Genomic DNA, 22,079 nt, shown 5'->3' with positions numbered 1-22,079 from the left:
AGCATTGCATGACTGACAGGAAAAGCAGGACTTAGGTGATAGAGCATTAAACTGGAGACTTTATGGATGATTTGTCCCTTGGAACACAAAGGGGAGGCTGGGAACTCTCAAGAGCTGCTCTCACTGCTGCATGGTCATCCTTTGTCTTTACATCCACCTTTTGAAAGTGAATTAATCCTTTCTAAACCTTCTTCCTCCTAGAAGCCAAACAAAACACACAGAAAAGTTGCTGAACTTGTTTTCTTGAAAATTTGAAATCAGTCATATCAGGTTTTCTTTCATTTTCCTCAGCTAGGATCTGGACCATCACTGAAATTAGCTTGAGTATCGAAATAAAACATATCCTTTTTATTTCTCTATTTTTCCCATTCTCAAACAATCCCCCTATACCTAAATAGAGCCACAAAATCAAGAATGGGCAAACTGCACCCATTAAAGGAAGTCCTTAGTTTTTAGTGAATATTTAATATGTCAGGAAGTTAGGAGATTCCATTTTTATTAGTTTAATTTAGGTCAGCTATATTTATGTGGCTAAAAAGTATTTGTATGTGATTTAGCAAAAACCCCCAATCTTTAAATTATATTCATGTGAGGAAATACACTTTTTCCATTTTAGGATGTAAGCAACAGAGCAAATGATATATTTAATTTTCATGTCAGGAGAGAGTTAATTAGTTTTAAAGGGAGAGAAGAAAAATTAAGACCTAGCCCATTATCTATTTCGAGAATATAACTTTTTTCCTCAAGTATCACTCCCAGCCCCCTTGCTTTTTAATTTCTCTACTCTCTTAACTTGTTTTCTTACAGTAGGCACTCAGAAAATATGACCACAGGCAATGCTTTAGGGAGAGAAAAAATTCTGGGTACATGAAAGAAGACATAGCAAAGTCAGCAAACTGCATCTATAGGGGAAATGCATTTCAGGCTCCTAAAATTGCTCATAATGTATCTGGAGTCACACCATTCCCTGGATTCTCCCTTCAGTTCATTCATACACAGTATAGTGGCTTTCAGGGACTTTAACCCAAGTATTAGAGGGGGTTTAGGTCCCTTCCCTTCCCTTCCCTTCCCTTCCCTTCCCTTCCCTTCCCTTCCCTTCCCTTCCCTTCCCTTCCCTTCCCTTCCCTTCCCAACATTTCTGATTACTCAATTTTCCTATTCCTCAGAACTTCACAGGATCCTGACATGGTTTTGGCTCATATCAGAAATTTCAGGCAGCTTCCAGGCACAGTTTGAGGGGCAGGAAAGACCAGACACTATTCCCAGGAGTCTGAATCAATATGATCACTTTGATTTAGAGTCCATTCAGTCACTTAAACTTTATTAATATGGATATAAACTACTCTGTGCTAGTTAAGTCATGGCAAATAATTCAGATAGAACCTGAAAATTAGGCACAAACTTGTTTGATTTAGGTTAACTGCATCCTCACCACTTTCCATGAAATATTCATTCTAGTTATAGAACATGATATTAATATTAATATAAAAATGCAATTTAGAGTTGTATTCCTAAGGTAATTGTATATCATTGCCTTCATATTATAAATGCAGAAGCACAATAAAAGTCAATGTTTCCTGCCTAACAGGCATAAGAATGAGCAAGTGTAAATGAATAATTTTTAACAGTTCTGAAATTAAACATTTTGTTCTCCGCTACCAAAATGAGAAATTTGAAAATTCAAATTTTACCTTTCTCCCACTCTGAGTTTTGAAATAAACATCTAATGATTTGATTTGGTTACCAGAAGAGTACAATGCGAAAAATATTAAAATCTGCACTTTGATAAACAGACTTGCTTATGGCATTTCAGAATACTTTCCTAAAAATATAATGACAATGCTCCTTTAAAAAATGGCTCTCACAACTGCTGTTTCATTTTGACAACATTAGTCTTTGTTATTAAGGTTCATCATGGCCAACTTTTTCACCAACAAGGTAATCACTATTTTTTTGGGGGGCCTACTTTTTTACAGGGGCTTTACCCTGAGCTTTCTCTTATGCTGGAATCACAAGAGCAGTGTCAGAGTTCCCTGAATGACCAACCTTGTTTCCGGCTTTGCTTTTTTTAATAAAATTCCTCTTCTAACTAGTTCTGACTATAAGTCAATGATGAATCTATAAAACTTCAGTGAAGACATAAACCAGAAATACTCTTAAAAGCATGTGGGGTATAAATGAAGGGACCTTAATCAGTGTAGTGGAGAAGGGAACTGGAATTTAGGAGGATGCTTCCCTCTCCCAGCCCTACTTGGATTGATCCTGAGAGCATGACCTTGTCCATACCAATTTCTTTACTGAAACTCCATTTTGACTTACCTTGTTTGTGGTTAATCATCATTTATAGAACGATAGAATCCCAGAATAGTTTGGGTTGGGAGAGACTTTAAAAACCATCTCATTCCAACCCCCTGCCATGGGCAGGAGCACCTTCCACCACTGCAGGTTGCTCCAAGCCCTGTCCAGCCTGGCCTTGAACACAATTAATCAAAACCAACCTGATCATATCCCAGAGGCAGGAACGTCAGGAAGATACCTGACAAAAACAAAAGGGATCAATGTTGCAGCACCAAGAACAACATCCAGCAAAAGTTCCCTATAATGTTGTTGGAACCCAGGACATTCCTCTGACTGCCCTGGAGGACTCAAGACCCTGGCAAGGGGCTCAGAGTCCTTGGCACGGAGTCACAAACACCTGTGCCTTCGATTTTAGCCCAGGGAAAAAAAATACCAACTTTGTGTGAAGATTTACGAGCCACAAGAGTTTGAGTAGAATAATAGTTAATTTGTCACAGGGTAAAAAAGTAGAATTTTGGGGATTTTAGAATGGGGGTTCAAGAGGCAAGATGGAGGAATCTGGGCGTGTCCTGTTCTTCTTGTTCTTCTTGTCCTCTGTCTTCTGCTGTGATGGTGACACTTCTGGATTGGTTTAGAATAGAGACACTGTCTAACATAGGTGATAGGTATTGGGAAATTATTGTAAATAAAGTACACGTAGTTTTTAGTATAAAAAGCTAACAATGCCCCAAGGGGGCAGTTTGTGCCACAAACTGACCTGCCAGACAGATCTCAGCAGGTCAGAAAAAGAATGTTATAGATAAGAGAAAATAAACAACCTTGAAAACCAGAACCAACGACTCTTGACTTCTTCTTCGGTCACGGGGCTGGAAAAAAAAAGACTTTCTAATACCTTGGGAGCCATTTCAACCACAGAAAACCCGAGATGATGTCAGCGTTCCTTATGCCATGTAGGATCTCTTGTGCAAATGAGGGGTGCTGCTGTTTGGTCAGCTTCTCTCATTCCCTAGGGGATTCCATTTGTGTGTCCTCTGAATATGGAATTAGTCTCAAGTAGAGCAGCAAATCTGTTTTGTGCAAGTCATGAAAATAGCCACGAGATAGACCAGGAACAGTGGGATGATCACAGCTTTGTGGACACAAAAGCTGCAATTGCTCAGTTAATGTAACTCATGCAGAACACGGGCCAGAAAATCTGCATGGAACAACTGTTGGATGAGCCACAGTGTTCCTGCAGAAGCACTAATAATAACACTGTCTTGGTTTTACTTTTTAAGGCCATGGACATAAATTCTTTGCCTAATTTAATAAATTATATCTTTCTTAATCACTACATCTGATAAAGATATAAATCTGTTTTCCATTCAGGGTTTTATTGAAACTGAATCCTTGAACAGTAAAATCTTTTGATAGGGTGTATCTGTTAACTCTTGCAGTTCCCTGCATCACCATGCGGTTAAGATGAATAAATTAAGCTTGTTTTGCCTTTCATTATATGATAGATTCTCTTATAGTTCACAGGATCACAGAATGGTTGAAGTTGGAAGGGATCTCTGGAGGACAGCTGGTTCATCCCCCCTGCTCAAGCAGGGCCACCCTGGTGCCCAGGACCATGTCTAGATGACTTCTAATAGCTCCAGGGAGGGAAGTCCACGACATTTCTGGGCAACCTGTTCCAGTGCTGGGCCGCCTTCACAATAAAAATGTGCTTCCTGCTACTTAGAGGAACCTCTGTGTATCAGTCGGTGCACTTGACCTCTGGTCCTTTCACTGGACACCACTGAGAGGAGCCTGGCTCTGCTCTCTTTGTATTCTCCCTTCAGGGATTTAAGGATGGATAAAATCCCCCTTGAGCCTTCTCTTCTCAAGACTAACCTGTTACAGCTTTCTCAGCCTTTCCCCATGAGAGATGCTCCAGAATCTGAATCACCTCAGAGTCCTTTGTTGGACTCTCTGAAGTCTGTCCATGTCCCTCTGGCACTGAGAAGCCTTGAACTGGACACCAGTGCTGGGTAGAGGGGACTGATCCCCTCCCAGCTGTTTCCAGCACCTCCAGTGCAGCCCAGGACATTCCTTTTCCACCTGGGTGTGAAGGACACATTGCTGCCTCACACCCAACTCAGTGTCAGCCAGGAGCCCAGGTGTCTTCTGTAAAGATTCAGACAATGCTTTGGTGACACCAGGGATACCACATCACTTTATTCAGCTGACCAACAGATTTATGAAAGGGATGTGTCAGAAATGAGCTTCGTATTCCATGGTCTGCTGCTTCTTACCTGTGACAGATGCAACAGCCTTTATGAATAACTTCATTGTATCCTTCTGTTTAGTCAGACAAAAGACACTTGACCTTCTGCCCTTAAGTTCAAGCTCATTCTTGGTGGATCACCCCCTACAACCAAAAATTCCCTTTCAGAGCTGCTGCTTTCCAGAGCAGACTCCACAATTTCATAGGGGAAAATATATGTATTTTCTTCTAAGACATATAAATTCCATTTTCATCTTTTAATAAGTTGATTACTGACATCCAGCTTGTTGAATAACAATCCAGTGCATTTTTCCCCTTAATCAGTTTTTCTGTGATCTCTGTCAAATTACAAACATTATCATCAATGATGTTATTTATTCTCATCAATGAGCATATAAACTATTGTCAGGGCAGGAACTGAAACCTGAAACTCTTTTAGGAATTTATATGTTTAATCATTATTCTATCTTTTTCATCAATTTCTGGATCAAATAGATAGATTTATATTCATTTATGGCATTTAGCATTTTGATGGATTATTATATTTCTAGTCAACATCCTTGTGGTTGCAAGTTAAATGTGCTCTAGAACTTGATCAAATTTGTCATCTCATTAAAAGGAAGAAAAACAAGTTTATTTGACAGCATTTATTTTCTGTAAACCAATATTGATTAGTGTTAATTACATTATCATCCTTTAATTTTTTTATTAATTGAGTCCTCAGTCAGATAATTCATTAGTGGGAACAGAACTGATGCCAGACTGTTAAGTATCTAATTATGTGAATTTTACTGTTCATATTTTGAAAATTTTAGCAACAAAATAGCTACTATGTTTCACCAAGTTACAAAAAAAGAAATATTTATTTTCCAGACAGCTGATCATTTCTTTGAAAGCTCCCCAAGTTGTCATATTGTAAGATATTGTGTAACCACAGATGAAATTATTGCTTTGGTTTTTATCCATACCATTTGTTTTCTTCTTTCAAAGCATTAGTTAATTGCTGTGAGAGGTTACAGGGCCTGCTGCTCTGGTTTGATTATTGCACTGGAATGGTCCCTGCTATTAAAATCCTCCCTCTCCCTTTTTTCTCATTCTTGAAATTTCACAAACCTGGAAATAGTGGCTTTCCATGATTTCAAATGGAGTATAGGAAAAAACCCCCATGTATTAGATGTAAGAAAACTAAAAATCACCTGAAAACAACCAAAACATTTCCACTCCTTGTGCCACCTTGCCCCCTCAACACGGGGATGAAATCAGAACAATTGCTTCTAATGATCTGACAGATTCTCTGCAGAGCAGAAACTGGAATGATAAAAGGGAATAAACTGGAATAAAGGGAAACATATCCTTGTGTGGATAACACACACCTCTAAATATATACAGAAAATACACATTGAAATCAGACCAGTATTTATATGTGGGCTTGTGTGCATTCCTCCCAGGAGCTGAAGGAGCAGGCTGGGTTCAGCTGTGTAGAGGACACACACTGTGATTGTAGGACAGGTTTTTGGTGGGACAGGAGATGTTTGGGAACAGCCACCTGGATGTCAGGGGCTAGAGAGAGTACAGCTGTGTTGTCACTGTTAGTTTTGAGAATGAGAATTTTGGGGAGTTATGAAGGAATAATAAATCAGCAGATAGCTTGAGCATTGCTCTGCCATCTTTACTGATCTCCCACACTCTCCCAGTGTTAGAAGAGCTCCTGGAAAAGTTTTGGCTTGGATTCACTGGCAGTCTCCCAAGTATGAGGAAAAAGGGATAGCACATGTCAGAGATCTTCCCTCTAGTGAAGTCTGGATGCAGCCACCTCTTTTGAAGGGGAGAAGCCATGCTGTATTGCTTTTGTGAGGAATACAAAAAGACTCATAGAATAAGTGGAAAAAATATTGCTAACAAACAGAGCTGTCTGAAATTAATCCTGGCCCTATTGAAGTCTATGGGGATTTTGTTATTGACTCAAGTAAAGGCTGAACAGGGTCATTAAGATAGCCCCAAGGTACTTGAGTATCAGAAATCAAGGATGTAGTGTGATATTGGAAAATAAAAGGAATTATCAGTCTTTAGGGCTATTCCGTAACTAGGTAAAAGGAGGAAACCAGGAGGTTCTCTTTGAACTGGTATTTAGAGGACATTGTTCCCCATGGTAAATAACAGACACTCTTTATCTAATCATCTTTAAATATTATTCAGTGGATCAGACTTTTGTTTGTCATCCCAAGAATTATTAGAGTGCTGCTAACATTAGAAGAAAGCTTTAGCATTTTGGGATATAAACAGACTGCCATTATTATTATTATTTTTGTTTTAAAATTTTTTTTTACGCAGATCATCTTCATTGACACACATTATTATCATTTGAATAATATAGCTGTTTATTTTGTCTACAAGGTGGGACTTCTACTTTGATCCAGGGGTCATTCAGCAGCTACAGTCAATGCAACCTTTCAGTTGGAGGCTGGGAATGTTCACCTCACTGAAGTTTCCTCTGATCCTGCCAAGACTCCCTGAAATAGCTCTCTCCCCACATGGTCCTTGTTGATAGTTGCTGTGGCACGTTTGTCTCATCTGAATTACATGCAGATATTTTAGGGAATGTTTTTAGTGCCCTTCCTGAGGGCAGGCTGTCTTTACTGCACCTTGCACAAAGTTCAAGATGGTCTGTGTGTCAGAAGTGACTGATAGGAACATTTTATGTAGTAAAATATAATCAGCTACTCAAAAGAAGCAGCTAAGAGGCAAGAAGCTGATTATGAAAGCGGAGGTTTCAGACTCCTGAGAAATTCTACCCAGAAGTTACTAACAGCAGTTGAGACTGAAAAGTCAAAATCCATCTTCTATCACAATTGAATGAGTAATGAATGAGATGCAGCTTAAGTTTTGGCAGGCAATTAACTAAAAAAAAAAAAAAAATGCACGGAGCTGAACTGTACTAATAAATAAAGACTGAAATATATTCACTGCCCCAAATACTGATTTTGTTGATTGAAATAGCTGGAATAGAACATAGATCATCCTGCTGCCTGTGTGTCTTGTAGAACACATCACGTGTCAGGGAACTTACCACATCCTTGGTTATGTGGTGGAAACACCTTTTCAGCAGTCTAAGGATCAATTCCCTGTCTGGTTTCCAGCTGAAGTTTAATTGTAGAGGTGTGGCCATGCTGTGACAGCTGGCCTCAGGACAAGAGACCAATCTGCTTAGAAACACTAATGAAAAAAAAAAAAGCCAAAACTGCAAAAGCCCCAATCAATTAATAAACCAAATTATTCAAATCTTTATCTGTCACTGCTTGGTTTTCGACTGGTGTAGTCTTTCTCTGACTCTGTTGATTTCCATGAGGAATATTCTTCCTATGCTCATTCTTGCTTGTCTATGCAGTGGCCATTTTTGAGGTGCTCTGATTCTTTTTTTTTTCCCTCAAGACAACAAACTTGAGTCAACTCAGCAGGTTAATAACAGTGCAGAATCTGGAGCAGAGGCTGTAACACCAGCAAACTGTGACTGGAAACACTGTCCAGTCTGGTGGATGAATTGAACCTGAAAAACTGGAGGACAGAATGGACAACAGATAAGGCTGCTGGAACTCTTTCTTCAATAGCACCAGTTTCAGTCCTGAGCTGAACTAGTGGTGATTAGAAGTTCATCTCATTTAGTTTTAGCTGAAGGTACATTTAGTGTGGGGTTTTCCCTTTCTACTTAAATTTAGGTGTTTAATCAAGCTAAGCTTCCTCTAGAGTCAGTGGAGTTGCTCTAACCAACCTGTCCAAATTTATGCCTGACTTCTGTCTAAAGTCTTCTGCATTATGTCTAAAATTAGAGATCTGGGCAAACCTGTGCTTTTGTTTAGGGGTTCAGTGAAAAGCAGATTAAATGGAGTTAAAAACGAATTGTATGGTAACAATGAAAAGTAGGCAAAGACCAGTGGTACCTCTCAATTAATTTTGCTGCAAAAGTAAAAGAGTGGGTCCACAAAAGCTTCTTCTGCTGCCACAGTGCACTTGGCTTGTTAACCAGGCATGAAAGTTTTTTTATTTTTTACTCAAAACAGTTGGTGTCACTGCAAGCATACTTCCCTGATGCAGTTTTCAAAAGTGGTCTTGCCACACAGGATCTCTGGTTTCTGTTTTAATTGATAGGAATAAAGGGGGAGAAACATAAATTTTAATGTGGTTCAAAAATAATAATTTTTAAGCTGTTTTCCTCATACACCTGTCCATAGCTCATTGTGGAAGATTTTTATCTGTTTGCTCATCTTTCCTTTTTATTTCCACATCATAGGCAATTTTCAAGGGAAAGTTTTCCCACTTATTTCTCAGATCCAAATTTGACAAATAAGGAGATAATATCTTGGCATACTTCCAGCAGTTTATATACAGAGCATCCAATTCCACTGAAGTGCTCTCTACTGGCCATTCCTAATTTTCTGTGTAGTTTTATTACTGGCTTCACACTGCATGTGTTAATTGGCAAAGAATCAGTGTTTTGATAACACCTTAATTTATCTGACCATAATGATGGCCCAGAGTGGTTCATTAATATTTGTGTTAAATGCATTAATTAATAAAAAAAAAAAAGCCCACATGTGAAAAATAGATAGCTCTGGGTGATAGCAGTAATGGGATCATCTTCCAGCCATCACCTGCCCAGTCTAAGACTTTGGATGGCAGAATTGCAGAATGGTTGGAAAAAAAATATTAACGATCATCATCCAACCATGTTCACCTCTAAACCATGTCCTCAAGTGACACTTCCACATGTTATTTTCCCCATGTCCCTGGGCAGCCTGTTCCAATGCTTTACAACACTTTCCATGATGAAAGTTCTCTACATATCTAATCTAAATCTCCTCTAGTGCAACTGGAAGCCGTTTCCTCTCTTCCTGTCACTTGTTACCTGGGAGAGGAGACTGACAGCCCCCTGACTACTGCCTTATTTCAGGTAGTTGCAAGGACCAGTAAGGTCTTCCCTCAGCTTCCTTTTCTCCAGTTAAGAGGGATATTAAGGTGGGTGCCTCTGAACTAAAATATTACTACTGTGCATGTAGACAGACAAATGCAATGTATGCTTTTTCTTGCGGGGAGATGATGCTCACCAGCATTTCCTTGAGGAAAGCAAAACCTTCACCAAGGTTTCCTTGAGAATCCAAAGTATACACAAGGGATTGACAGATACAGGTCAGATAAGACCCTGGTCCTTCTAAAGGAGCAGTGGGAATCAGACAGGGTAGACAGGGCCAGCCTCCAAATCTTGATATTTTGAGTTGCTCCAGGAGATGCATTTATATATCACTAATTCAAATATCTTTCCATTAAAAAACTCCACAACATAAACTCTGCCCAGAGCAAAATGCCCTTTCCATTAAGGCTTGAATTTCCCATTAATTTCTTATTCATGTTCTTTTATGGGAAGGTGAACCTGAACAGGAGTTAAGAGGTTAGATTTTGTTAGATTAGGCTTTTGGTCCCTGCCTAGAAACTAAACTGTACTTTCCAGCAAAATATAAATACCCAGCCTTTATAACAAGTGGGAGCTCTGCTGTTGAAATAAAGGATAATATTACCATACATACTTGAACAACTCTGCTAAGTCCTGGAGTTCAGGACACTCAGTATTTTACAGATTTGATCAATTTTTTGCCTGGTCACTTACTCAGAATGCAAATTTGCCCAAGCTCTCTGTATGCAGTTTGCATATAAAATCTGACAGAGATTAATTTTTTTTATATAACTTTTTTCCCTTTTCATCTTCTTGCATGGTGCACTATCTACAACTTAGAGGCTACTTTTGCACACTGACTTGTGCTTTGGCACTGCACCCCCACAAATCTCAGTGGAATTGTTTTCTTTTTGTTTTAATGGATTGAGTGGAAAAATTAACACACCAAAGTGAAGAGAGATAGGAAAGGCAGCCTCTCATGTGACTGTGTTTAAAATACTGGAGAATTTGTCACAGTTGCATTTCCTCTGATTTTGGAGAAGAGCACATACAGAATTGGTTAGAAGTATTCACTGCAACACCTGGGGAATTATATTTCCTAGAAGATTACAGGGGTAATATTAATTATTGAGAGTTCATTTGTTAGGGAACAGAGGTGATAGTTGGATAAAAATAAGTTTAAATATGTGGGAACTTCCTCCCAATGCATTTCCTTTTCTACCTGAAATTCTTTTGAAGTTTTTTCTCACTACAGCTTTGCCCTTGGTGAGTTGTCTAGGATTGCTCAATTCTGTAACAACACAAAATGAAGGATTGTCATCAGGTTCCCAAACAGTTTTGAATATGTATGTTTATAAAATTGCTATTAAAGCCACATCATTTTGCTTTTTTAAAAAAATTTTTAGTGAAAACTTTTAGATCCATTTTTTCTTGGAAATCTTGGCTAAACCTCTGAGCTAGAGTTGCTTTAAGTCATACCTGAAAGAGGATATGGTTTGCATCTAAAGCCTTTTTAATGACTGTTGTTTCTGCCTGGAAAAAGTCAAACCTTGTGCCACAATATTGGAATGAAAATCTCGAGTGGGAGCAGTGGCAGTTAGCCCAGACCCTTGGCTGAAGTAGCACTTGGAAATGAACTGCTGTAAATTTTCAGGGAGAAGATTAAATAATTAGTTTGAGGCTGTGGGGATGAGGATTTGATTGCCAGCATTGTTACAACCTTTCCCACAGTTATGGGAAAAGCACATCTGAGAGCCTCTAAATATTAAATATCAAGGGCTAGCAAGTTTTCCAGGGTGCATCCATTATGAGTAAAGACATGAGGACTCCTGCTACTTTTCCTAATCCACCCTGCCACTTATCTAATATAAATCATCCTAACCAGTTTGGACTACTGCTTTAGGATAATATGAATTGCCTTGTATTAGATCTTCCTCTTTACATAAAAACATTAAATCTGGGTAGCAGATTCTAGACCAGAAAACTATTTAACATAGTCACATTTAGGTGCAATAAATCCAAACTTTAATCTCTGTATAAACTGATTTCCTTGCTGTAATTTCAGAATAATATTTTTATTGTTTCTCTGCTTTGTATGTCTTACCCGTTGGATGAAAATTCTAGGTCTTGTAATGTCATAGATCTGGTTTCTGGTCAAGTTTGACAATCTTTTTTCAGAGATGGAAATTATTTTGAAGCACCAGACAGATCAGGGTTAAATCAACATAGATTTTATTGCCGTGAAATGTTTGATCAAATGTGGTCATTATCTTCATAGACTCATGTAAAACAGGTAGCTTGTATAGGAAATAGAAATATAAAAGATTATGTTTTTCACCACTGAATTATAAATTAAATTAAATGGAAGGAAAAAAACCAAACCAAAACTCCAAAGCAATAAAGAGGACATTGTTTGTTGGTGACCAAGTGCGCACTCACATTTAAATACAATCACAACAGCTGCTGTACAGAACAGAATTAATTGTACAAAATAAAGAAAAGTAAAGAATAGCAATAAAAAGATCAGATCTTTCCAAATGACCTTCACCTGGCAAAGGAAAATGACTTTATCTTCCTCCCTCATTCCCCACACAGCTGTATGTGAATTCTTGTTAAACCTGTAATGAGGGCAGAGGCAAAGGATACTTTTATAAATACAGTTCCTATATAATTTATTGATTCTTCCTTGTGTTGCAGGCTTGTGTCTTCTACAAATGCTGTTTCTTCTTGTCCTTAGAAATAAAGAATCAGAGCAGCAGAACTATTTCTCCAAAGGATAAATGAAAGTCAAATGACCTTGGAATTCACCAGCAGCCCTTTTGGATCCCTAAGATATCTAAGACCAAAATTTCTGGTTGGTATTAGGAAACAAACAAAAACCAAAAAAATAGCAGTTAGAGATTGTAAAGTTAAAAGTGGCTCTTAGGACAATAAACAGCCCTTCTTGAGCCTGGCTGCAAAACTGTGAGCTGCGCCTGTGCCACTGAGTCACGTCCAAAGGAGGAGATGAACTGGGGAAATATTTACACAGAGGTCCAGGATTTGGAAGGACTATACATTGTGCCTGCTTTTTAGCAGATTTTTCTGGTTTTAGGAAAAGTCAAAGAGAAACTTCAAAGAGCAGATTCCGTGTTGATTTGGAGAGCTGAAGTCTTTTCCCAACAAATGTTGGTGTTTATCTTAAAAAAGGAAGCAAATGAAAGGCCTAAATTCACCCCTTCTTCCAGTTCTCCAAGGCAACAGAATGACACTTAGGAAGAGTTAGGGTTAAAGATGGCAGCACAAAGGACAAAGTTCTTGACAGTCTTCAGTTGAAGGTGGCAGAGTCATCACTGCTCGCCTGTGATTCCCTCTCCTTAACAGGCCACGTGAGCTCTGTTCCACTTCTCATAATCTGACAAAACTCTACTACATTACCTGTCTGTCATGTAATGGTGCTGAATGAGGGCTGTGTGAACAGAGAACCAAACCTCAGGGCAGAGGTGAGAACTTTGCTCCTACTCTGCCAGACTCACCTGCTAAGCTTAGTCATCACAAGAGCTGTTTGCACTCACAGTGAGTAACACCTTGCTCTAGAAAAATAAGTTTGTAGTCAGTCAGTGTGTTTGCTCCATGAGTAATTTGCTAATAAATCCAAGAGTCAGAAGCTGCTCTTTGTGAGTCAATTGTGCCAGGACTTAGGATAAGGAGTAAATAAAATGTTTTGAGATTCATGGTGGGAAAGGTGTAACTCATACAGAGCTGAGCAATGGGCTGAAGCACAGAAGGATCCAACTACTAAAACAGCACTTGGGTTATGAATCAAATTTTGGGGTCCAACAATCATAATGACTCATTTTCCTGGCCATGAAACTTGGGAGACTTTTCTCTACTCCTTTGATGGTTTTGACATTGGATAAACACTTCCATAATCTCTTAAAGGAAGATATTTTTTTCCTTTTTCTGATCAGATAAATTTCCAAGTCAAAGAGGTACAAGTATACTTCAATCTGACACCAGAGAGCACCCACTACCTTCAAATAATGAACTTCCTTCAGGTTTATCTGGGTCATGAATGTGTTTTGAGATGGCAATGTTTTCACAGAGATAAGGACTAAGAAAATAATAAAACCCCCAGACCTACAACATGGGAACATGGACAGCACAGGAATGTAAGTGGGAACCTAGGCTGAGATTTTAACAGGAGCATCAGTGAATCCATTGCTTAAAACCTCACTGAAAGTTCCAGTGTTAAAAACTAAAGGTATTTTGACACCAAATCTTTCAGACAGCTAGTTCAGCAGAAAAGGCAGTGATAATTATTGTTCGCTCAATAAAATTATTAAGTGTGATTAAAAATAGAAATTAGAGAGCCTGCCAAGGTCAGCAAACTTGCAGCTACATTCAAAAAAGAATTTTGCTTTTAAAATGTGCTAAAGTACTAAGGGAAAAAACAGAACGTTTGACATGGAAATAGAAACAACTTCTTAATGGTAAGAACAAATAGCAGTTCAATCAGGTAGAATTAGATCTATATGGACCATTAACAAAAGTATAGAGGGGTCATTAAGCCAAAAACTGGAAGTTCTGGGGCTTGAAGTGTGCTCAGATTTATTAATAGTAATAGATTAAAGGGTAATCCAGGCCAAAAATAATCTGTTGCCTGAAGAGCAGACACTCATAGTGATTATGTAACAGTGAGAGACTTAAGTCTTGAAATAAATCATTGTTGGGACCTTGGACCATATCCTGATTAGGCAAATATTTCATATAAGGCTGCATACATATTATTTGCAATGTTAAGCATTTTAATTTGATGGTAATAAAATGTTGCTTTAACAACAGTTTCATAGATTTATTTGCCCAACCATTTATTCCTCCTTCTCCAAAAAGTCGATGTTTTAGTGGAAAAAACTGAAAAGGATTTTAAAAACCTTTTACTTATATTTTTTGCCCAAACAAAATCTAATTTAAATCTATCCACATCTTGAAATAGATGTTCAAATTAAATTGCTTTACAGCACATATTTTACAGATGTTGCAAATCTGCATATCTGACACAGTCAAACTTTTGATTTTTCCCTTTCCTCTCCCTCAGTTTGGGCAATAGAAAAAGCAGAATAATTTTCCTTTTCACTTTTAGTTATGGTTACCTAGTTTCACTCAAGTATCTAATGTTTTAGGACAGTTCCACGATGTTTCTGCTGAAGACATCTCTGAGGACTGTTCATTTGACTTTAGAATTTCTCCAGAAGTACCAGTACATATTCATTAAATTAATTTAATAAAATTAAATTTTTTGAGCCACTTATCTGATCTTGGTATGTTAAGGAGGTGGAGTGCCATGGAGATACAGCTGTTTCCCTCAATGCAGGGGGGCAACTGCACTAAAGCAGGTATCTGAGTTATACACCTACCTTGAGCAAGGACAACTCTGGGCAAAAGCATAGATTTTTTTTTTTTTTTTCACAGATTTCTTTAAATAAACAATCAGGGACTCCTTACCTTCTAGAGTGTTTTCTCATGGTGATGGCAATGTCCTTACTGACTTTGAGAGGAACAGCATCATGCCATTATCACTCTATTGCCTTCCATAAGTTGAAAGGTGAGGGTGACACTGTTCAGTTTAATTCCTTGCATCTGGCTCTAAACACTGCATGTATTTGTCCCAGTCCTCAGGTTTAGTCTAAACTGATCATCCAAGGTGTAATCCATGCTAACAACTTCTAGAGAGTGAAAATGTGTGTGAGAGCTTTTGTCACCCACAGTTATCTACCGCTGTCTCTGGGATCCTCCAGCTCTTCCTCCAAGTGAGTCCAGTTCTCTTAAAGGTTTCATGTCATAACTGTCAAAACTCTGTCTTAGATACCTAAAACATCTCAAATGGCTCTAAACATTTACACATGGACAACTATAGTTCTTCTTAACACAGAAATATCTGAATTGTTCCTTGGAAGAAAAGGTCTGGTTCTGCTGATTTGAAGTAGAGTTTAGATGGACAACACCAAGCCCTCCCAGCAATACCATTCCTTCCTAACATTCTCAATAAGGTGATGTTAGAGAAACAAGAAAAAAAATGGAATGAAGTCTCGTTGAAGGAGTTAGAATGTGACTGGAAAAAGTCCCTAGACTCAAAGAGTCTTGAGCTCAAGCTATACCTCCTGTGTTTTCTGCTCGAGGATGTGTGGTAGATGGTAAAGTAATATTTCAAGAGTACATTAGCAAGGTTATTCCCACTCAGCTGCTGTGGACTAAGCCAATCTGTCTTATTTGTTGTTTTGTTTTTATTTTGTTTCCAGTGAGTGGATTCTGTTAGACCTCCACACCTCAGCTGGATTTATAAAGACAATAAAGTCGCAGAAACAAGCTGTTGGAGAAAAGAAAGCATTATAAAATCAAGGCAACACAAAAGGTGACTCCAATTGCCTGCACTGATTGTGTTGAACAGAGACCCAGGTATGGCAGAGTGCTGTGGTACCAGGAGCTGAGAAAATAGAGAACAGAAGCCCATGCTGTCATTTAAACTGAAGTTCACAGAGGGATCAAGGCTCTTACTGAGACTATCAAGGTTTGTTTTCCTTTTAGTCTGCCATGCTCTTTTCACAAGAGACACCATGGCTGCTGCTTGAATGGTCAGGACAGATTCCCAACAGGTTCTGGCCTCATTCCAGTGCAGCTTTATTTTGCATTCCCATGTACAGGATGGTTCATTTGTCCCGTGACCCAAGAATTCCTTTCTACCAGATTTCCATGTTGGTTTTTCAATGGTGAGTAGATCAGGTGTTTCCCATGGACCAGAGGAAGCCTTTCTTTCAATCCATCCAGCATGAGAGCAAAGCCAGGATGCTGGAACTGTGTGTCCCACAACTGATGCACTGACCCTCACTCTGCTGCTGGAGAAGAAAGTGCTTCAAATTTCATGCGCCATCTCAGCCAAGTCCAGAAGTGCTTATAAAAAACAGTGTTAGTGTATCATTCAGAACAATCAAATACTACGTGCACAAAAAAGCAGTTTAGAGCAACATAAATTTTAAAAAAGTGACAATTTCATCACACAATTACTGTACACTGCTGTTCTTAGGGTTGAATACTTTCCTCTCTCACGCTCTCTCTTTCTCTCTGTTTTAATCTTTCTTTTTTATTTTCTTTTTATTTTCTTTTTTTACTATTTTTTTCTTTTTCCCCCCCCCCCCTTTTTTTTTTTTTTTCCTCTGGATTTGGTCCACTGGAGATAAATTGCCCTCAATGATATATATATTTAAAAAAAATATCAGCAGCAAGACTCTCTCGAAATAGATTCTGTTTGATGTAGCTAGTCTGTCTTTTCTGTTTTGCCCTCTTTCACAGCAGCCTCTGAAGTTTTCCGCAGGGGGGCTTTCTCCGAGTTGGCGTGTCCTTGGCCGGATTCCGCCGCTCCTCCGTTTTTGTGCGATGTGTGCTTTTCCAAGTAGTTCAGCATTTCACTGAGAACAGTTTGGAAAGTGCTTAGGGCAGCACATATTGCAGGAGTTCCAAAACCGTGAGTGATCAAACTACAAATGGGAAAGAGACAGAAGAAGAAAAAAAAAAGAAAAAGAAAAAAAAAAGAAAAAAATAAAGGGAAAGAAATACACACACACACATAAATATCAATGCGCCCACAAACACCGAGGAGTTTACAGTACGCTCATTTTGCTATACTGAAATTCAAGATTTGCTCCCTAAACTATTTATTACCTGTGGGAGGAACAGAAAAGAAAGGAATAGAGCCAAAGAGCAGACTGCATGCAGCTTCAAAGGTTGTTTTTGGTGGAGCCTCAGTTCTGAAACACCACAGGACAGACTCTCAGCAAGTGCAGACTGACACAGGGCTGTTGACTTCAGAGAAGCCAAGACAGAATCCATGCCCTTGGCTCTTCAGCATTGCTAATTTTCCAGTGTCATAAAGTCTGGCTCCCCCTTCTTGAGTAAATAAAAAGAATTTTGTGTGGTTTATTCAAAATTCTGGATCATACTCAGTTGACTTGATGATCTTGGAGGTCTTTTCCACCCTTAATGATTCTATGATTTTATAGCTCTTAAACATGACCTGGTTATTCTAAATAAAGATATGACTGCATCTGTACTAGGAAATTCAGCAAAGCCAAGGATTCCATCTCCAACCCTCAGCACAATTGGCATGATTTGGTCATATCCCTGCTGCTATGCTCATGGACCATCCAACAGGGTGAGATCTGAAGTTCCTGCTGGGAATAGACCCTGGTCGATATCCTTGGCCAATACCCATGTTCAAGCAATGAACAGAAAATGTTTCACATAGGGCTGGTTTAGCCAGGCTGAATTAATGAATAATCATAACCAATTACTGGCAAAAATAACACAGTTCTAATGATGCTTCCCTGGTAGTGTTGAATTTACTGATATAGATTTGCCCTGTTGCACCTGCCACCTAAACATCTAAATAAGGGGATTTTATAAACACTGAATTTTTATTGTCATTGTTCCTAGCTGCCGCCTGTACATCCAGAAGTGTGACAGTTTTCTACATGTCTTATCTCTTGGATACCATCTCTGTGAAGACCATAGAATCCCAGAAAGGACTTTAAAGAACATCTCATTCCACCCCCCTGGCATGGGCAGGGACAGCTTCCACTACCCCAGGATGCTCTCAGCCCCATCCAACCTGGCCTTGGACACTTCCAGAGATCCAGGGACAGCCACAGCTTCTCTGGGCAACCGGTGCCAGAGCCTCTCCACCCTCAGAGTGAGGAATTTCTTCCCAATATCCCATCAAACTCTGCCCTCTGTCAGTGGGAAGCCATTCCTCCTTTTCCTATCACTCTATGCCCTTATCCAAAGTCCCTCTCCAGGTACCATGGAGCCTGTTAGGACACAAGAAGGGGCTTTAAGGCCTCCCCAGAGCCTTTTCTTCTCCAGGCTGAACAATCCCAATCAGCCTTTCATTGTAGCAGAACTGCTCCAGCCCTCCAACCATCTTCATGGACTCCTCTGGACTTGTTCCAACAGCTCCACGTCATTCCTATGCTGGGGACCCCAGAGCTGCATTCAAACCTGCAGGATGTCCCAGCTACCATAGGATATGGGACATGCCACTAAAAATTGGTTTTTAGGCAATTGTCTTTGGCATCATTTGCCTAAATATTATGTGTGCAGTATAAGATTATCATGAAAGGGCCAAAAAAACCAAAGTTATTATGGGGCAACCAAGTTGTTCTCCTTGTTATAGTGATTCATTTTCATAAGTGGTATGTGAAAACAAAAACCCCTGCCCTAATCATCCAGAGTTTTAGTTTTAATTTAGAAACATAAATTAAAAATTATTTCAAAGATTGAAATGCCATTGAAATTTTCAAAAGTGATTTCAGTTATTTTAATCCCACTCAGAGAAGAAAAAAGATGAAAGGAACAGAAGCTAATTTTTGAGTTTGTGGGCATTTTTGGGAAATCAATACTTTACATTGGTTTGAGTGAAGGAAAAAGAAAACCCACATCACAGTGATTTCGCCGAGGAAAAATAATTGTTTCCTATTCCCTGCTGGTTAAGATTTTGTCCCTACAGTCACTCTTTGGCTGTCTTGGGCACCACATCAGTAAAACCTGATCTGATGTAGAGACCCACATGAGGGTTAGAAATACGAATATTTCACTTCAGTGACCTGTTTCCTCTGCGCTTTGGCTTCTTGGTCTTTCCAGGCTTTTTCAGAAAAAATATGAAAATGTAGGGACTAAGGGGAAAGAGGTTTTAGAGGACATGGACAATTGGTAGGATGTTGTAAGTATTAAAAAAAACACATGGAAAAGGCTTCAAGATATTTCTTTGGGTCACCTTTCTGTCTGCTAGACATGGGAAACCTATTTGATAGGAAAGCTGGTATTTTAGGGAAGACACAAAAATATGTGAATTCCAACCAAAATGAGTGCTCAATATGGAAATATGTCTTCATTTCAGATTGGGAGTGGCATAGTCTTTTATAAAAGATCTCCAAAAGGCTATTTCCAAATAACTAGCATTTAGAACATTTATCCATCAGTCTCCAGGCACTTTTCAAAGCAGGAATTTATATTTACTCCCAGTTAGTAATGTGAGGAAAATTATAATTAAATATTTACAAGCAATATTTTGCAGACATCAATTAATAATACCACATAAAGTTTGGATGCTTGAAGTTTGAACTTGTATCAATATCTGGATCTTTATAATTTATCATTGCAAGGAGGTAAACATACCTCAGTTTAATTTTATTTTCTTTTTAGGTATGCCTGGCATACCTAAAAAGAATTATAAAAATCATCATCATTGTAAGTCATGTTTTAAATAGCTGTAAAAACTAGATCAGCAGTAGCATACATGAGCATTCTAAGTCCTTTCAAGTCACTTTAGGAGTCAGGTGATTTAATGATTTTGTGTTGCATTTTATAATAATTTCTGGTCTTCAGAAGTCCAGAGAAATTAAAATGTGATGGAGTTTGCAGAAACAGTAAGCAAGAAAAAGGAAATTAAAGGTATCATTACTAGTTATGTTATTGCATGATTTTTACAGTGCTTGTGTGATCTTCTGGGTCCTGATTTGGGGAACTGACTATACTGAGACACGTAAAAATCTTTATGGTCTTGCAAATAAAAGAAACTTGTGTATGTATTATAGAAGTTGGAAATATCTGCATTCATTCATTCATTCATTCATTCATTCATTCATTTCCAGTAGATTCAAATAATATAATCACAGAGTCATTCAGGTTGGAAAATACCACCAAGATCATTGGGTCCAACCATTCTCCCAGCACTGCCGAGCCCATCACTAAACCATGTCCCCAAAAGCCACATCTGTGTGGTTATTGAACACTTTCAGGGATGGCGAACCCACCATTTCCCTGGGCAGCCTTTTCCAATACCTGACCACCCTTTCAGCTAAGTTTTTCCTAATATCCAATCTCACCACCCTTTCAGCTAAGTTTTTCCTAATATCCAATCTAAACCTCTCCTGGCTCAACTTGAGGTTGTTTCCTTGTGTCCTATCGCTTGTTACCTGGGAAGAAAGACTGACTCCCACCTGGCTACAATCTGCTTTCAGGGCATTGTAGAGGCTGAGAAGGTCAAGTAAACAGTAAGTTTAATAGAGGATTAGAAGGAAAAGAAACTTTCTGGCCTACAATTTTTGAAACTTTCAATTTGGGAACAAAAGGAATGATACTGTGTTCGTTTGCCTGCTCAATAGACCCTGAGAAGTAAAGTGGGAATACTACCTTCAAAACTTAGAGGGATTGTCTCAGAAATGATCTCTAGGGGTGGGAACAAACTTTAATGTTCTGCAATGCTGAACAAGACTGTAGAAAATCCCCGAATGGGAAAAAAATCTTATATTAAGATACGTATGTGTAGGTGCCAACTTGTAGGTGTAAACATCAACAGTGCCAAGCTCCTGTTACCACCAAAGAGGACTTAATGTAGTTTCCTATCTGTAAGAGTCTACAGTGATTTGATATGTCCTGTGACATCTGGAACATCTGCACAGATTTGCTAGATATGATACAGGACTGAAGTCCAGGCCACTTCTAGATGTTTTAGTGCTGGGCAGGTTATCCTTGTGTATCTCAAATTGTTTACGCAAATGAATTGAGCCCTGGGGCTTTGTTCAATAGAGGTCTGGAGAAGAATTAGCATATTAAATGGGTGTGTCTCCTTGATGGTTAGCTGCACCATTCCCCTGGCTACACTAGGGGCTCCATCCTAAATAAAAATGTGATTTGGGTGCTATTTGAGATGTTCTGAGGTACCCAGACATCTATGTCATGTGAACAGGTAATAATACAGGGGGTTAGAGGGGACCAGGACCCTTTTAAAGCAGCAGTGGTGGATGGAATACCTAATAGCACCTAAAAAAGCTTTGTGATATCTTGCCCTAGATCTTCATTGACTACATGAGAAGCTCAGACATCCAGCTCACATAAAAGCACCAAGATATTGCTACTTTATCCAGAGCAGAATTTGAAACTTCTGATTTAAAAAACTAACGCTCATAGGAAAAGAATGTTTTGGAGTAAGTAAGGGGTCTCCTTCCTTTACAGTTTAGCCTTTTAGTTACCAGTAACCATTAAATATGGCAGCTCTCACCAACATAGCCTTATGTCTCTTATTAAAAAGCCAACTCTTTTTAGTGAAATGGTGCTGCAGAGTCTTGTGGTAACTCTACTTTCAGTTCCTGATGAACAGATTCTTCTCCACAAATGGGGATATGCAGAGCCTTTTAATTTTCCCATGAAGCTTATTAAGAGAAATCATTTTTTAGAAAATTTCTAACCAGCCCTTCTTGCCAAGCTCCTATGAGGGTGTATTTTATTAGGCTCACTTTAGGTAATGAGCATAAAAAGGCCGAGAGATATTATCTTCTACTTTATCTTACATTTCTATCAGTAATTCCCCCTGCTCTAATTTTGGTGGTCCTTACTTCTCTGCAAGTTAAAGTCTTTGAAAAATTCAAGAAAGTTGGATAATTTCCCTTTGCTGATGAAAGTAAGTTTCAAGTTTGGGAGAAAATCTGATTTTACATTTAAATCAGACATAACAGACAGAAGATTAATGGCAGAGCATTCAAATGTGTTTCTTGAAAGTCA

The 22,079-nt window shown here is 38.8% G+C and overlaps 1 protein-coding gene and 1 long non-coding RNA gene across 5 annotated transcripts in view; both read right to left on the bottom strand.

Annotated features, from left to right (window-relative positions):
* Window positions 1-11,697: 11,697 nt before the first annotated feature.
* The window catches only part of LOC139599797 (uncharacterized), a 337,792-nt gene continuing 327,410 nt past the window's right edge, over window positions 11,698-22,079 (bottom strand). The window contains exon 2 of the long non-coding RNA XR_011682310.1: window positions 11,698-16,676. This is a non-coding gene — a long non-coding RNA (uncharacterized lncRNA). The remainder of the gene's footprint in view (window positions 16,677-22,079) is intronic.
* Window positions 11,698-22,079, bottom strand: part of TFAP2D (transcription factor AP-2 delta) — a 54,316-nt gene continuing 43,934 nt past the window's right edge. For all 4 annotated transcript variants that reach the window (XM_071447387.1, XM_071447377.1, XM_071447396.1 and 1 more), the window contains one exon: window positions 11,698-16,999. In XM_071447387.1, the coding sequence (XP_071303488.1) occupies window positions 16,780-16,999 (220 nt within the window). In that variant the 3' untranslated portion in view covers window positions 11,698-16,779. The remainder of the gene's footprint in view (window positions 17,000-22,079) is intronic.

The sequence above is a fragment of the Agelaius tricolor genome, unplaced genomic scaffold (assembly GCF_023055355.1).
Source record: "Agelaius tricolor isolate 1412-34295 unplaced genomic scaffold, bAgeTri1.0.p SCAF_1, whole genome shotgun sequence".
NCBI lineage: Eukaryota > Metazoa > Chordata > Aves > Passeriformes > Icteridae > Agelaius > Agelaius tricolor.
This window is presented reverse-complemented; position numbering and strand designations above follow the sequence as displayed.